The 17,121-nt window shown below is 37.7% G+C and overlaps 2 protein-coding genes across 12 annotated transcripts in view; one reads left to right on the forward strand and one right to left on the reverse strand.

Moving 5' to 3' along the window:
* RPE (ribulose-5-phosphate-3-epimerase) overlaps window positions 1–17,121 on the forward strand; it is a 33,942-nt gene that overhangs the window by 1,877 nt on the left and 14,944 nt on the right. For 4 of the 6 annotated variants that reach the window (XM_049888073.1, XM_049888076.1, XM_049888077.1 and 1 more), the window contains 5 exons: window positions 3,212–3,291; window positions 8,581–8,720; window positions 9,113–9,247; window positions 9,691–9,777; window positions 12,399–13,844. In XM_049888073.1, the coding sequence (XP_049744030.1) occupies window positions 3,212–3,291; window positions 8,581–8,720; window positions 9,113–9,247; window positions 9,691–9,777; window positions 12,399–12,521 (565 nt within the window). In that variant the 3' untranslated portion in view covers window positions 12,522–13,844. Of the gene's footprint in view, window positions 1–3,211; window positions 3,292–8,580; window positions 8,721–9,112; window positions 9,248–9,690; window positions 9,778–9,986; window positions 13,845–17,121 lie in introns of those variants that run through there. The other 2 variants (XM_049888075.1, XM_049888074.1) reach the window with 2 other exon arrangements.
* Window positions 14,000–17,121, reverse strand: part of KANSL1L (KAT8 regulatory NSL complex subunit 1 like) — a 119,874-nt gene continuing 116,752 nt past the window's right edge. For all 6 annotated transcript variants that reach the window (XM_049888072.1, XM_049888071.1, XM_049888067.1 and 3 more), the window contains exons 14-15: window positions 16,521–16,689; window positions 14,000–15,647 (exon numbers count right to left, since the gene is read on the reverse strand). In XM_049888072.1, the coding sequence (XP_049744029.1) occupies window positions 15,414–15,647; window positions 16,521–16,689 (403 nt within the window). In that variant the 3' untranslated portion in view covers window positions 14,000–15,413. The remainder of the gene's footprint in view (window positions 15,648–16,520; window positions 16,690–17,121) is intronic.

The following is a 17,121-nucleotide window of genomic DNA, read 5'->3' on the forward strand; positions in this document are numbered from 1 at the left end:
TGATTACGGTAGTAACTGATATTTATGAGCAGGCAGCTATTTCTGTTCTAGTGCTTTTTGTAAATTAACTCACACAGCCTTGTGAGGTTGGCACTGTTATTACCACCAGCAGTAGGGAATTGGGCACAGAGAAGTTAAATCACCTGCGCATGGTCTCATAGCTAGAAAATGGTGAAGCCAGGTTTGGAAGCGATCCAAAGCTTGTGTTTCAGAAATTATATGCCTTCCCTGGCCACTGGGCTTATAGAGAACGATTAAGACATTCTTCGTCCTCAGAGAGCAACTAATAATTTATACACTTATTTTTGTTATTTATTTCGTGTCTGTCCTGCTATACAGTAAGTTCCCTGAAAGCAGGGTCTGTCTCTTTTTCTCACCTCTGTATTCTCTACAGATATAAAGCATCATGACAAGCTTAGTTATAATTGGTTGAATAAATGAATGGCTTTGTCTTAACGGAGAACTCTAAGGAGAGACTTTGCTCCCTCTCAGCCTTATGGCAGACCCTGAGCTTATCAAGATAAAGGTTTTTTTTTGTATTGACTTCCCTCCCCATTTTCGTAGAAAGAAAACAGTTTGGAAAAATGAAATCTTGTGTACACAATTTAAAAACTTCTCTTTTAATATTCACACCTTTTTGAGGTAGGGCCTGTTTTTATTGCCCTTTGCAAAGGAAGAAATCAGTTAGGGAGGTTCAGGCCCTTTCCCAGTGTCCCACTAGGAGAGGGAGAGCCTGGCCCAGCAGACGCCAGTGCCCTTAAGCAACATTTTCCAATGTCTCCTGGGCCAGGTGTGGACTCCCTTTTCAAGGTGGCTGACCACAGCTTCCCTTCCTTTCCAGTATTGGCTTCATGGTTCTCTTTTTCACGGCCCCTTTAAAAATTTTGGAAACCTCAGTGGCAAAGCGGTTAAGAGCTATGGCTGCTAACCAAAATCACAGCAGTTCAGATCTACCAGGCGCTCCTTGGAAACCCAATACCCAAAACCAAACCCACTGTGGTTGAGTCAATTCTGACTCATAGCGACCCTATCGCACAGAGTAGAACTGCCTCGTAGAGTTTCCAAGGAGCACCTGGAGGATTTGAACTGCCAACCTCTTGGTTAGCAGCCATAGCACTTAACCGCTACACCACAAGGGGGAAACCCTATAGGGCAGTTCTGCTCTGTCCTGTAGGGTTACTACGAGTCAGAATGAACTCGAGGGCAGTGGGGTTTTTTTGGTTTTTTTTTTTAATTAAAAATTTTATCCACCATTAAACTTAGTTTGAATGTGCTAAATTTCTAGCATGCTCCTCCCACCCCTACAAACCAAACCCACTGCTCTTGAATCAATTCCGACTCATAGCACCCTATAGAACAGGCTAGAACTGCCCCATGGCACGATTAGTCACGTAATTTGGGGTCAGTAGTTTTAAATGATACGCTTCAACTTCTGTTTCTCAATAAGGTAAAAGTATTTCTTTTATTCTTATCTCAGCGTATGGTTATTGTATTTTTATTTTCATGATACAAGAAACGGACATCAAGACAACAAAACCAATTACTTCCAAAGCCATGTAGCAGATTAAAAGAATAGCAAATGGGTCTTCTACCCACCAACAATTGTACTGTATAACAGTAGGGTCACGAATTCTGGTGAGTCATTAGCTGTCTCTGCCATTTCTCACCAATGACGTTGTAAACTCTCTGGGGCAAACCAGAACTCTAGCTTATCTCTTTATAAAATACAGTACTCTTGGAAGCACCCAGAGCAATTTTGTTAAATACTTAAGTGAACTAGTGATATAACAGTGTTACAGTGATATAACAGAGAAGATATTGAAGTTGTCAAGAATTTCATTTTATTTGGATCCACAATCAACACCCATGGAAATAGCAGTCAGGAAATCAATTGATGTATTGCATTGGGCACATCTGCTGCAAAAGACCTCTTTGAAGTGTTAAAAAGCAAAGATGACACTTTGAGGACCAAGGTGAGCCTGACCCAAGCGATGGTGTTTTCATTTGCCTCATATGCATGTGAAAACTGTACAGTGAACAAGGCAGATCGAGAAAGAATTGATGCCTTTGAAGTATGGTATTGGCAAAGAATATTGAATATGCTGTGGATTGCCAAAAGAACGAACAAATCTGTTTTGGAAGAAGTACAGCCAGAATGCTTCTTAGAAGTGAGGATGGCAAGACTTTGTCTCATGTACTTTGGACATGTTATCAGTAGGGACAAGTCCCAGGAGAAGAACGTCATGCTTGGTAAAGTAGAGGGTCAGCTTAAAAGAGGAAGACCCTGAATGAGATGATTGACGCGTGGCTGCAGCAGCTGGCTTAAACAGCTATGATGGTGAGGATAGCACAGGACCTGGCAGTGTTTGGTTCTGTTGTATGTAGGGTTGCTATGAGTTAGAGCAGCCTGGATGGCTCCTAACAACAGTGATCAACTGAGATGGCTCCTGACAAAAGGATCAACTGAGTAGGTTCAGGGCTTTAAGTACTTTGTGTCTGATATCAGGCTAACCTAATTTGTATGCTGCCTCCACAAATTAACTAGGTAACTTAAGCAAGTTATTCTTGTATTCCGTTCAAATGAGGAATCTAACAGTGTGTACCTTATAAGGCTATTGTGGAGATTAAATGAAGTGAGCTACAGTGCCTACCTCTCAGTAGAAGGTAGCCATTATTAATAGTAAACACATCAAGATTTTTTATTGATGATTTTTTAAGTTTAAATAAAATGTCAATTAGTGCCCTGTGATAGATGTGGATTAGAAATAACCGCAGGTAGCCTATGACAGGCTAGGATTCAAGAGACCTTTTGTCAGAGCCCAGAACTTACTAACTAGCGTGTGACTTGGGCAAGTCATGTAACTTGGAGTTTTTTTATTTTGTCATTTTCCCCATTTCTACCTGTCATGGGTTGTGAATTATAAAGTTAAATTGTTGTATAGAAGTATCTGGTGTTATTGTGATATGTTGAAATATCAAGGAGCTATTACTTGGTAAAATTGAAATCCAGGTATTTTTAGTATTGTTATATACTGACGGTGCTGAGTATTAAATTGAAAAATATTGCAACCCCAGACAGTTCCCCCCACTCCATCCCGTGTCAGAATATGTATACTAGTCACGTGGGCCACCTGGACATAAATGAAGTATGATAGAAATGCAGAGACTGAATTCAAAACATTTTCAGAGTAAGATTTTGCTTGTCTTGTAGGCATTTTGTTCCCAACATCACCTTTGGTCACCCTGTGGTAGAAAGCCTCCGAAAGCAGCTAGGCCAGGACCCTTTCTTTGGTAAGTTGGTGTTATGCCATCTGAAGCTGAATGTGTGGCTCCAGTAAAGGAAAAGTGGATGGTTCATTTCTTAACTTCCAGCTTCATCTTTACCCTCTTTTACTCCCTTCCTCAGCCCTCCCTCAGAGCTTCATTGGCCTGATTCCTGTTTAGCAAGCCAAGCTCTTTGAGACCTCAAACCAAAACCAAACCCTGTGCTGTGGAGTCAATTCATAGCGACCCTCAGGGCCCTTGAATTTACTTGCTAATCCCTTTGCCTGGAAAGCTCTTTAGACTTGGCTGGCTCTGCTTCCCCGTCTGCCTTAGATCATTTGTCCTTTCCTCAGAGAAAAAGCAAACCCATTGCCAGGGAATCAGTTGTGACTCATAGTAACCGTATAGGACCAAGTAGAACTGCCCCATAGAGTGGCTGGTGAATTCAAACTGCCAACTTTTTGGTTAGCAGCTGAGCTGTTAAGCACTGTACCACCAAGGCTTTCTAATATCCTATCCTAAATTAACCCTTCTTCACTTATTATATCACCTTGTTGATTTTCTTAGAACTTCCTTCAACCTGAAAGTACTCCTATCAGACTGTAAACTCCGTGAGGACAGAGATGTAGTCCACCGTGTTTGCTGTGGCTTTCCTGGAGCCGAGCACGCACGTGGCTGGGTGCAGTGTCGTCATTAAATAAATTTATGGATCAGTGAGCGGTCTGTGGTTTAGCAGCCGTTTATTTCACTCAGACGAGGTGGAGAGCTTTCTGCGGATGAAGCCTACATGCTCCACCCCGGGATCGTGGCATAATGTGAATTAAGACATTTTAGGTCTTAATTCAGACTGTGTTCACGTGGAACATAGATTCAGTTATTTTTTTAACTAAGTCAAAAGCACATAGATTTGTTAATTGTTTTTAAACTAAGTTAGCAATGTCTCAGTAAATCTCTTAAAAGAAATGTAACCAATTTTTGTAAATGTGTGTTTTTATGTAGCTCTTGGAACTTAGTAAAATTAGATTTTTTTTTTTTTTAATATTAGGATATTGTAGACCAACTTTATGAAGGACTTTAGCTGCACTGTTCTGTGCGATAGCCACTAACCACATGTGGCTGTTTAAATTTGATTAGAACTTAAATTCAGTGTCTCAGTCACATTAGCCACATTTCAGCTTCTTAGTAGCTTGTATTGTACAGTGCAGCTATAGAACATTTCCATCGTTGCAGAAAGTTCTTTTGGACAGCCTTTTTAGGACCCATCTGCTTTACCACACCAGAGAAATGTACACTGTCACCTCATTTATGACATGAGGAAGCAGTGTTCCACCACGTGAAATTTCCAAATAATAATACAATTTTCTGTTTATCTAAATATATTTTTTAAACCTCATTTTGAAAATTTTCTAAAATAAATTTCTTGGTCCTTTAATCCCCATCTACCAGATGTCATGGTTTTCTGTGAACTTAAGTTGTTCTCAGACTGTCAGAGGTGGGTGAAGTAAACATCTGCACAGTCCTCTTCTGGCTTTCTTGTTTTGGATTTTTTTTTTTTTAATTATGCATTGGAAGCCCTGGTGACGTAGTGGTTAAGTGCTATGGCTGCCAACCTAAAGGTCAGCAGTTCAAATCTGCCAGGTGCTCCTTGGAAACCCTATGGGGCAGTTCTGCTCTGTCCTATAGGGTTGCTATGAGTCAGAATCGAATCAACAGCAATGGGTTTGTTTTTTTTTTATTTCTTACTTTCTCTCCCTTTAATTGGCTCACATCTCACTACTGTCTGTCTCCTCCTATCAGTGCCTCTCGTCTCACCAGCCTTACTGCCGCCACTGCACACACTCTGCTGTTTCTTCCTGTCTCTTGTTTATTTGCTGATAAACTTCCTAATCAGTCTTTCTAGGATTGAGTCTAAAATAAAGGTGGACTGCATATGCATCAGTATTTGGGTTGATAGGGAAAAGTGTGTTCTTGCTGTTACCTAAATCTGTGGTCCTCAAGAATGTTCTGAGAATGCATACCTATGTTCATTGCTCCTTTATTCACAATAGCAAATAAATGGAAGCAACTGAAGTACCCATCAAGGGGTGAACAGATAAGCAAATTGTGGTACTTACATACAGTGGAACTACACAACCATAAAGAATGATGAGTCCATGAAACGTAACGTTGGTGGACATGGAGGGCATAATGCTAAGTGAAATAAGTCGAGCATATGAGAACAAGTATTGTGCAATTCCTCTATTATAAGAAGACAAAGGTACACAGAGAGAGACCAGTGTTCATTGGTGGTTACCTGCGTGGGGGGAATTATGCGTTAGATCATAGAGACTTGTTTTTGGTGTTGGGAGGAGTGGCACTGAGTGTGGATGTAGTGAGCACAGCAAACAAATGTAAAAGTGAGTTAGCACATGTGGATGGATATAGGCATATTGATATGTGGGTAGGTACAGGTGTGTACATAAGTGAGAACAGAAGTGTGTATAAAAAATTTTTTATAGATATGTATAAATACAAATATGTGGGTGCAGACACATATATTCATTGAAGACACAAATACCGATATACTTCACATAACCAAATACCTTCCAAGATTGGTTTCCTTGTTTGAAAGTTTAGGATCGTAGTCTCATGGGACAACTCAAGTCAATTGGCATAACGTTCATAAAAATCATGGTTTGCATCTAGTGAAGTGAGTAGCATCTGGGGTCTTAAAAGCTTGTGAGTGGCCATCTAAGACACAACTACTAGTCTGTACTCACCAGGAGCAAAACAGTGAGAAGGTAACAAAAGCTTAGGGACGAAGCAAATCTACATGAGCCACGACCTCATCTACCTATTGAGACTAGAAGAACTAGATGGTGCCCAGTACCACCACTGACCATTCTGATCAGGGTCACAACAGGTGGTCCCTGGATAAAATGGGAGAAAAATGTGGAGCAGAACTCAAATTCTTAAAAAAAAAAAGCCAGACAGAGGACTCCCTGGGACTTTTGCCCTGAGACACCCTTTAAATCTAGAACCAAGCCTGTCCCCTGACATCACCTTTTAGCGAAATAGAAGAGTGGCACACAAAATAAAGAATATTACCTGTAACATCAGTGCTGTCCTTAAAAACTATCTGTATGAGACCAAAAGGTCAACAGTTACTTAAAAGCAAAGACAAGAAGATAAGAGGGCAAGGAAACTAAGAGTACTCTAAATGGAACAAACCAAACACAAAGAAGATATTGACATATTGTGATAAATGTAATCAATGTCACTGAACAATTTGTGCAGAAATTTTGAAATGGGGACCTAACTTCTGTAACCTTTCACCAAAAACTCAATAAATTTTTTTTTTTTTTTTTTAAAGAATGTTCTGAGAACCTGTGAAAGGCCTTCAGACCTTTCCAGGTGCTCCATGAGGACAAAACTATTTTCATAATACTAATACATTATTTTTATATTATATTATTATTGTCATTATTTGTAATGACAAATGGTGTAAAAGGGTGATTAAATCTGCTGATGCCTTAGCCGAATCATGGCAGTGGTACTAAATCGTCATCATTGTAGTCTTCGCTGCCTAATGAAGCAGTCCTGGGACACCGTTTTGACTTGAAAGAATGGGTATTTTACTGACATTTTCTTTACAGTGAACTAAGTTAGCCTGTTACTTCAAGGGAGAAAACAGTTTGTCAGAACTTCTGGAAAACTTGCATCTTCCATCATGAATGTGACAGCTTCCCAGTACTTATAGCTTTTCTGATGTGATCTTTGGTGCAGTTAACAAATGTGATTTGGGGTAGGATATGATGAGGTGTCTCACCATTTAGAAGATCTGCAGAGCTCAGTGAACCAGTACTGAAAAAGGCCCTTTTGAGGTGTAATTTAGACAAATGGATTTTAACATAACAGTGATTATCACTGATTGGGTTTACAGATTCCACTTCACAGCTAACTTTTTAAAACTACCACTTGTTAAGCTTTGGTATAGAACCAAAGAGTACCCACATTTATCTAAAAGGCTGTTAAAGAAGTAGTCCCTCCTTTTCCGTGTACCTCTCTCCTCCCTTCATTAAAATACAGCATATTTAATGCAGAGCAGACATGAGAACCGAGGTGTCTTCTGGTAGGCCAGACACTAGAGACTTTCAAAAATGTAAAGCAGTACTGCTCTCATAATAACGTTTAATAGATTTGTTTATTGTTATTGTAAATGAGTTAAATAAATCAAAAAAACTAAACCTGGTATCATCCAATCGATTCCCACTCACAGCAACCCTATAGAGCAGAGTAGAACTTCCCATGGTGTTTCCAATACTGTAAATCTATATGAAAGCAGACTGCCACATCTTTCTCCCGTGAAACGGATGGTGGGTTTGAACCACTGACCTTTTGATTAACAGCTAGGCATTTAACCACTGTACCACCAGGGCTCTTTTTATGCATTAAATATATTTTTTAAAATTTCTTAGCTTTAATTTCTAATATGTATTATTAAATATAACCCACATCAGCAAAAGCTTTTTGGGATCTTTAATAATTTTTAAAAGTGTAAAGGAAGCCTGAGACTAGAACATTTGAGAACCCCTGATCTTGATACGCTAACTACAAGCAAGTTTGCTGACCCATTAACTCCCTAAACATTGTGGAACTTCTTCAGAGAGGGTTGTTGGAGGTTGCTGCCTGCTAGAGATTAAGGATGACTTAACAGTCTAGTAACCTAAGGAATGAGTAAACTAAATACTTTAAACCAAATTGAATTTTCCTTGTTTATAATACAAAATAAACTTAGAAATTATGAACCAAAATAAAACTTAGCTCTAATACAAAGAAACATGACGTGGCAAATAGAAAACATTTTTTAAAAATAAAATTTTACCTATTTAAGTATATTCTAATTTAGTTATTTTGCTAGCTTAGAAATATAAAATTTAATCTTGGCTTTGTTAGACAAGAGGTATACTTCTTTTCCCTGATATTTTTCAAAGCCTTATCAGGTTTTATAATCTTAGTTTAGTTCTGGAATACTAAAGGTTTTTGTTCTGTTTAATATAGCTTGGCTCGGTCAGAAATGTGCTGCTTCTGGCAACAATAAAAAAAAACTTATACATCACCGTATGATTTTTGTGGGAACGCTTTTCTCGTAAGTGTCTAACCAATACTTTGTCTTCAAGATAAAGGGAGGCAAAATCAGTAAGTATAACTGTTTAATAATTATTTTGATGTTGTAAGAGTTTTATATCTCAAATAATAATTACAGGCCATCTTCGATAATATGGCCCAGATATTTTCCTGTCAGTAATATTTAGGAGTCGTGTCTTTTCTTTCCAGACATGCACATGATGGTGTCCAGGCCGGAACAGTGGGTAAAGCCAATGGCTGTAGCAGGGGCCAATCAATACACCTTTCATCTTGAGGCTACTGAGAACCCAGGGGCTTTGATTAAAGACATTCGGGAGAATGGGATGAAGGTAAGAAGTCATTGTTGATGGTAATAGTGTATATTCTTTACTTTCAGAGTTTGGAAAATTTGGTAAAAGGCAGGAAGTGATAAAGGTAGCAGAGGCCTGACCTAAGCTATTCTTTAGCAGTGAAGTCAGAGTTTAAATATGACTTACCTGTCAGGTAGGATTTACTTATTCCACTAATGTTTTCTAAAAGTTACTGCCTTTTGAAACATTTGAATTTGATAGCCTTACTGGCATTTTGTCTTTAAGGTTATGATCTGAACAATTAAGTATTCTTTTTATGTCTTCAATTTATGTATTCTTTAAGAAGAGAGTTTTTCTATTGGGCCTGATATATCACGATCTATAATATGGAAATAATTGTTCATTAGATGGCAAATTTGCCTCTCTCATAGGTTGGTCTTGCCATCAAACCAGGAACTACAGTTGAGTATTTGGCACCATGGGCTAATCAGATAGATATGGCCTTGGTTATGACAGTGGAACCTGGATTTGGAGGGCAGAAATTCATGGAGGACATGATGCCAAAGGTAAAAAAAAAGTATTTGATTCTGAGTGAGGCTTTTATTGTATATGGTGGAGGTTTTGGAAATCAAAAAAGGTATTTCATCTTTATCATGAAATTTTCTTTCACGACCATTATCTGTAATCTTTAGATCTCTGGGGAGTTTTCATGAATATTGAAGCTTTTGTTTTTGTCTTGTTTCTATGAGGTATATTCTCTGCCAACTGTGACAAGTTAAGTGCTATTTGCCAAACAGAACAAAGGTTGCTTTTATAAAGCTTAATTTCTTTTGGGACATTAAAAAGCAAGTTTACCCCAATAATACTTTGTATTACCATAAAGTTATTACGTGAGACATTTGAGCATATTTTAGTGGTTAATATTGGCTCTTTGATTTTCTGTTCATTTGGTTGTTTTTTCCCCTACCTATTCACTTTAGGAATCACTTATTTCCTCATGTATGTCTAGGTTCACTGGTTGAGGACCCAGTTCCCGTCTTTGGACATAGAGGTCGATGGTGGAGTAGGTCCTGATACTGTCCATAAGTGTGCAGAGGTGAGACTGCTCCTCAGCTGTGACCCAGACCCATTGCCTATTCAGTGTATTGTCTAGGACGTTGTCTTTTAGGCCAAAGACATTTCCTACATTGAGTTTCTTTCTTAGGAAAGTATTTTTTGTTCAAATGCAGAAATAGGGTGAAAAAGAGAAGTCCCAATTATCTCAGCAGTACTGAATAAAGTTTTTTTTTTTTTTTTTAATTAAAGATATGCTGAATGCCAGCCCTTTGGAAGATCATTAAGCTTAAGTTCCAGGACCTTGGAATGAGAAATTTTTCCAAAATAGGGAAAGACAAGATACCTGCTTGACAAGGGGGAAAAAGAAATCTGAATTCACCTAACTACCGTGTTATTCTGAAGAATTTAGGTGCATTAGTTACGTATTTGTCCCTTGTAAGAACCGACTAGCACTATTTTAGATGAAAATTTAGGCCTGATCTCTGGATACCCCTGTTGCCTCATTCTATGTAGAGCCTCTCTTCAGCTTGCTCAGCTAGCTTGGTTAAGCTCCTGAGCTTCATAAGAAGACACCAGTCCTTCCAGTAGCACTGCGGGTGATGAAAACTCAGCAACATAGCCTGTCTGCACCTCCAGGTTCTTGTAAAACTGCCACGCTTTTCTGCTTGATGCTTATCAAAAGCTTGGCTATGATAAATATTAGTGGAGGAGGAGCTGGCCAGACAATGAGCATATACCCTTTTGATCCTTTGTAGAATTGATTTTTACTGAGCTGTGCTTTACCATGCTCAAATTACAGGTCATGGTAAGTGGTAAGCCTATAAAGCTCATTTTCTGTGGGGAATGTTGTTGGAGATGTAGTCCACTGTGTCATACAGTGATAGTGCCTCATGGGAGAAATTTTCCTCAGCTTCAGTGCTTCTAGTCGTCCTCTCTGCCCCCCTTCCTTCTGGCAGTCAGTCACATAACAGATTGGGTTTCCCTTGAGTCTAGTTCCTAGGAAGCACAGAGCTAAATTTGGGGCCATCTTACTTGCTTTTCTCTTTGATTTCTTTGCTTCCATATTTGAAAAAAATCATCTTGAAATTTAAGCTACCTTAAAACCATTCTGGAATGTGATGAAACCTAAAGATACATGCTATTTTTTCTAGCAGCAAAATGAAAAGCTACGTATTTAAATTTAGTGGTATATTTTATGGTAGTTTCATGTTTTAGTGAGAATTGACCGTTCAGACTATCTGCAAGTTCATATACATAAATCAAAGATTAAAACATAACCATTTTCATTTTTTAAGTAGCCAGGGGCACTGGTATATAGTGGAAATACCTTTATAGAATTGAGGATTAAAGATTTTTAAACCTTGTTAACTAAATGTGGTAGACTGGATTACCAAAAAGGTCATTGATTTTTTAGACACATTTAAATATAATTTCATACCCTCATAAGCTAAGCACATTTTTTTTCACATTAAAAAAAAATATTTTATAGGGTTTTCACAGTAGATAAGGTTCCCATTCAACAGTTTTTACACAAATTGTTTAGTGACATTGGTTGTGTTCAAAATGCATGAACGTTCTCATTGATTCAGTTCTGGTTGTTCCATTTCCAGTAATCTAGTTTCCCTGCCCCCTTACCTTCTCATCTTTGCTTTAAAGTAATTGTTGACCATTTGGTCTCGTAGAGGTCATTTTTTAAAGGGGCACAGTACTCATGGATGATATTCTCTATTTTGTGAGCTAATCTATTTAGCTAAAAGGTGACCTCAGGGTACAGTTTTGGTTCAAGGTTTAAAAAGTATTTCGGGGGCAGTAGTCTTGGGGAGTTCTCTAGTCTCAACTGGTCCAGTAAGTTTGGGTTTTTTAAGAATTTGAGGTTCTGATTCGCATTTTTCTCCCATTCCGTCAGGATCCATCAATTTTGGCAGTGATCAGAATGATTATAGTAGTAGCCTGGCACCATCCTCTAGTTCTTCTGGTCTCAGGGTAGATGAGGCTGTGGTTCGTGTAGACAATCCTGTAGACCAGTTTCTTGTCTGAATCTTGCGTTTCCTTCTTTCTCTTTTGCTCTATACAAGTAGAGACAGATAGTTGTATCTTAGATGGCCGCTTGCAAGCTTTTAAGACCTCAGACACTACTCACCAGGCTGGTATGTAGAACTTAAACTTTATGAACTGTATTGTATCAATTGACTGAGTTGGCCCATGAGACTACGGTCCTAAGCCATCAAACCCAGAAAACCAATCCTGCAAGATGTTATGTCTAAGAAGTATCTGTAACTGTACACCCTTTGTGCTTTATTATATATTTGAATGTATATGTACATACATGTACATAAACCTGTATAGATACACATATACATATACATACCTACACATATGTATGCATACACACATCCATTTTTCAGTTATTGCTGTTGTAAATTCATATACATATGCATACCTACACATGTGTATGCATACACACATCCATTTTTCAGTTATTGCTGTTGTAAATTCTTTCTTCATTGAACTAGATTACTTAAGTATTCTGTTCATCTCAAAGCAGCTTTTGTATAATTACAGACTGACAGATGGAAGGGTAGAAACTCCAGTCTAGGAATTCTGTTTTAGGCTCTTCTGTGTCTTCCTTTGAGGCGTAACCTAAGTGTTTACTTCTTCCAGGCAGGAGCTAACATGATTGTATCTGGCAGTGCCATTATGAGGAGTGAAGACCCCCGATCTGTGATCAACTTGTTAAGAAATGTTTGCTCAGAAGCTGCTCAGAAACGTTGTCTTGATCGATGAGACCTCAAGCAGCCCAGTGTTTCTGCTCATGAAATCTCCTTTTTACTGGAAAACAAGACTATTGACTACCAAATCATATCACAGTTTAGGCAGTGCTGCTTTTCTGAGCAATTATTCATTCCAGTGACTAAAATCTATAGTGCAGAATGTTCCAAGAGGGTAGAAATTGGTGTGTATATTATATCTACATTTTTAGTAATAGAATTTAAAGATTGGTATGGTGAATACCCTGTTTTTACTGGGAGACTTGATTTTTATAAAGAGTAAAAATATGGCTGTATTAAAGTTACAAAACAATGTCTTAATGCCAAAGAAGGCGTATTAGCTACTATGAAAAAAAGATTTTTTCTGTATTTCTTGCAAGAATTTTCTCTTATTTCTCAGCTGTTTTGCAAAAGCAAAGGAAGTCGTTATGTTTCTCCTGTTCCGTGTCATTTGTGATTTGTGTATATGCTTGATAATATGACTAAAATAGGATTTATAAAAATTCTATGTTTAGATTTAGCTGGGATGAGATCCGATATTCTTTTGTCTAAAATATCTTTCACTTTTCACCATATACTTGATGCCTAAAAACTATAAAGAAAGAAGGTATGAAGTCCAGGCGTTTTCAGGCAGTCTGTGTTCTGTTCTAGAACGTAAGTACAGATTTAATCAGGGCGTTTTCTCTGCTAGCTTTTCTTGAGGTGCAGATTATTCAGCAATTTTCTTTTTTTAATCTCATCTACCATTGTTAAGGAGTTGTCTTTGAGTAGAAAGGAAAAGTAAAGCCTATGTAAGTTACAAAGTACTTCGATAAAATCTCATTAAATCTACTAAGTACTCCTGTGAATAGTAGGACAGGTATTTTGTCCCCATTTAAAAAATGAAGAAACTAAAGCTCAGCAACAAGTCAGTACCCTGGAGAGGATCCAGTAGGGAATAGGATTTCTAGTCTGTACCCCTACAAATGGAGCCCCTCGGAGGCAGGCTAGGCAAAGGAAGCTTCTTTTACTTAACATTGTCTTATTTTTGGTCTGGCAGAACTAGATAGCTGCGAATATTCTGGAACTACAGATACTGGCCCCAAGGGTTTTTGTGTTTTTCCCCCCAAGACAGACCAAGAGAGCTAAGCGATAGTGTGCAGAGTTAATTCATGAACATTTTTCATACCTGTGCTCCAAGTTATACTTAGAAAACAGGTAACATGTCAAAGACTTCATTCTTATGTTCTTGCTGTGTAAAAAAATATGCAAGAAGTAACAGGACCAGTGTCATTAAACTTCTTTAGATTAATATGAATTTTGAGAAATAAGGTATGAAGAGTAAGAATGTTAATACTTAAGCACAGACTAGACCTTGCTTGTTTTTTTCTAACACTACTACATAAATTTTTGTTTAATGTGTGCTTTTATTTTGGCTTAGGAAAAGGTGGTGCCATGAATAGGTGGTGTTTTAATCAAGTCAGACAACACAAGGTATATAGAAATAACTTTTAATTAAAAAACTTACATAGAAGATTATAATATCAGACATGACAGAAAGATTCGAGTTTGCCTGGACAACTTGGGTTTGCCCGGCTTTCGTTTTCGTCTTTAAAAATAAATGTACAATGAAACTACAAGCAGAAGATTGTCAGTATTGAAATTTCAATATTTTTTCCCTTTAAAGGGACCAGTATAATTTAGTGTCAAATCCCATACAGATTATGCTAGCTGGCTAGGATTGTCAGTTAGATTGTCAGTTATATGGGTACAACAACTCAAATAACCTTTTTTTTTTTTACATAAAAAGTGATTCATATAAATTGCCCTCAACTTTCACATAGAAAAAAGGGTGTAATAGCTTCAGAAGGAATTTCTCTAATATACACTTTTCAGTGTCCCATACTGAAGTAGTATCCTTTGAAACTTTCTAATTCTCACACTAGGATACAAGTACAAACAGATGTTTATTTGAATAACTCTGGCAAGGAATGACCAAATAACTTGAAATAACAATATTTTTTATTTTATACCTATACAACTTTCCTGTTTGTTCTTTTTAAACTAGTGTTTTCTCTCCATGAGATACATCACAGTTTTTAGGGCACAGTGAGAGGTAAAATAAAGTAAAACTTAAAGTTGAGTTTTCTAAGATGTGATAGCTTTTAAAATGCATCAATGTTTAACTCTACTTGGCTTGGCTTATTCTGTTAGGAGTGAAGAGAAAGTAGCCTGTGGTTAGTCAACAGAAATCAGTGATTTCAAATAAATGAGTATTATCTGGTATAGGAATTTCCATAAATGATGTCTACTTCTGGTTAAACATTAAAAAATAGTCAAGACTTTCAGGTGTCAGTGGAAACCTGTTCTTCATAATGCAGCTTACATTTCATGGGGTAATTTATACATGCATTTTCAAGTGGTTTGGGTTACTGCCAGTGTTTTTAAAAAAAATACATTGAGTGTGTGAGTATATATGTGTATATATTCTATACACACGTGTATATTCTAATGTATTTCAGAGGCAATTTTTAATTCCCATGTGTATAGAGAAAAAACAGCTGTTGTTTCACTCGTAGGTATGTGTGCGTATATGTGTGTGTGTATGTAATCTTAAAAATTATTTACCCAGTAATGTGATTTGACATCAAATCACAGCAGTTAATTTCTTGGTGCTAGGTATTTGCATGGCAAATGCAAATGCCAGCACTTGTCTATGGGTGGAAAGCTAGTTATTCCAGTGGCTCAAGAAGGGAAAAAACCTATCTTGCCTCTTTCATAAACAGCATAAAAGAGTAATACATGCAGTACATGCTCTCATTCTGGAGCTGTGACTGGGAGGCGTGGGGGCTGAGAACAGGACTTTTGTTTTTTTTTTAATCCTGTTTTCCCTTTAGTTACATAGTTTTCTTAATCACCATATTCCCTGTCACCTGTTTTTTTTAACATTAACAAGTCCTAAACCAAAGGTTTTGTACTCTTCCATTCCATCTACTGACTGCTTTTTTGGATGGTGGCCATTGTCTGGTGCACTCGTACAGAAGACTTCACCATGGAAAGTTGTGCCTGACTTTTCAGTCTGATCATTTTTTTCATCCTGGCATATTAAGGCTGCTGTGTCTTCATCCTTCAGCGGAAAAGCCCTTCGTTCCCACCACAAAGACTGAAAGGGAAAACATTTCAGTTAAGTTTCTACTATTTGTTTTATTTAAATTTACTTACCAAGTCATCTGTAAATGTTAGTCTTATAATAACTATTGTTCTGTTCTTTTACTGCATAAATGTACAAATGCATGGATCTAAATAGCAACTCAAAATGGGATGTACAGGGAATAGTTTAGCAACCTTTGGGAGTTATTTTTTATCTCAGCCTCTGCCAAGAGGATCCGCTGCCATGGGGCACTGGTCTTCATTTTCAGCCTATAAGCGCTGTGGGAAAGCCCCATAAAAGTATTTTTAAGTTTGATCTTCTGTTCCTGCTTCAGTATCTCCATTTCTATCCCGGACACCTACTGACATTTCCTTCCCTAAACTTTCGCCAGCTTGCCTATCAATTTCTGTAGTCTCCACTCTCTCCATTCTAGACATGGTTCTTCTCTTCCATCAGCTAATTATGAAAAGTACATGACTTTAGGAATGCAGTGTTAGAAAACACTCCGTGAGGTTAGAACTGGATCTAGGGGGAGGCATGTAAAAATCTTATGAGGAAGAGGAGAAAAAGCAGCTAACATTTACTATGATTCTGTTTATCATATTTGTTTCATAAGTAAACTTTCACAGAATCCCCATTCCGTAATAATTAGGTGAGTAGGTGGAAGTTTGTGTGGGCACCTTACATAGGGAGAGAGTGTTTGTAGTTACTGGTGGAACTATAACGCAGGACTGTACATCCTGATGCTAACCCAGCATTCTGTACCAGATTGTCTTACTGAATTTATGTAACAATGCATCCTTAATTTTCAATAAGCAATTTCTAGAACAAGTTAAAAAAAAAAGTTAAAAGGTGAGTAAGTGGTTTAACTAGTCATGTACTTACCTTGGCTTCTTGACTTTCATTTAATGAAGGGGAGCCAAGTGCACAGGGATCATGACTTTCTGAAGGAATCTCAGGAGAACTCTGAGCAGCACAGTGCTGCCCACTACTGAAGTCACTGGTGTATTCTTTCCAAAGCAAGTCCTGTCCTTCAGCATTTTTACTGAAAGCTCTAACAAAATCAAGAAAATAGGCATCTGTTATTTCTTGAGGACTTAAGATTTTATGAACAACCCAAGTCAAGTTCACTTGGTAGCCTTTCTTCCTTTAGCAGCTCTGCCCAAAATATTTTTAAAAATTCATATGCTGATCTTCCTAATGCTATTATTTTCATATCTCAAAAGCTTAAATATTACTTTATGAAATCCTCTGCCAAATTATGATAGTGGTTTGTTTTGTTTTTTGTTTGTTTTCGTCTGTTTTTTAGGAAGACAAGAAAGGGCAATTACTTGACCCTTAGAGTCTTTGAGTTCTCATGATGTTCTCTGATCACTGTAATGTCACCCATGAGGACTCAGTTCACATTTTCCTCTGTACTTCTGGAAAGTTGTATCTCTGGAATGTGGGGAAAGATGAAAATTGAATCTTGTGTGTTAATTAAGGT

This window comes from Elephas maximus, chromosome 6 (genome assembly GCF_024166365.1).
Source record: "Elephas maximus indicus isolate mEleMax1 chromosome 6, mEleMax1 primary haplotype, whole genome shotgun sequence".
In the NCBI taxonomy this organism is placed as follows: domain Eukaryota; kingdom Metazoa; phylum Chordata; class Mammalia; order Proboscidea; family Elephantidae; genus Elephas; species Elephas maximus.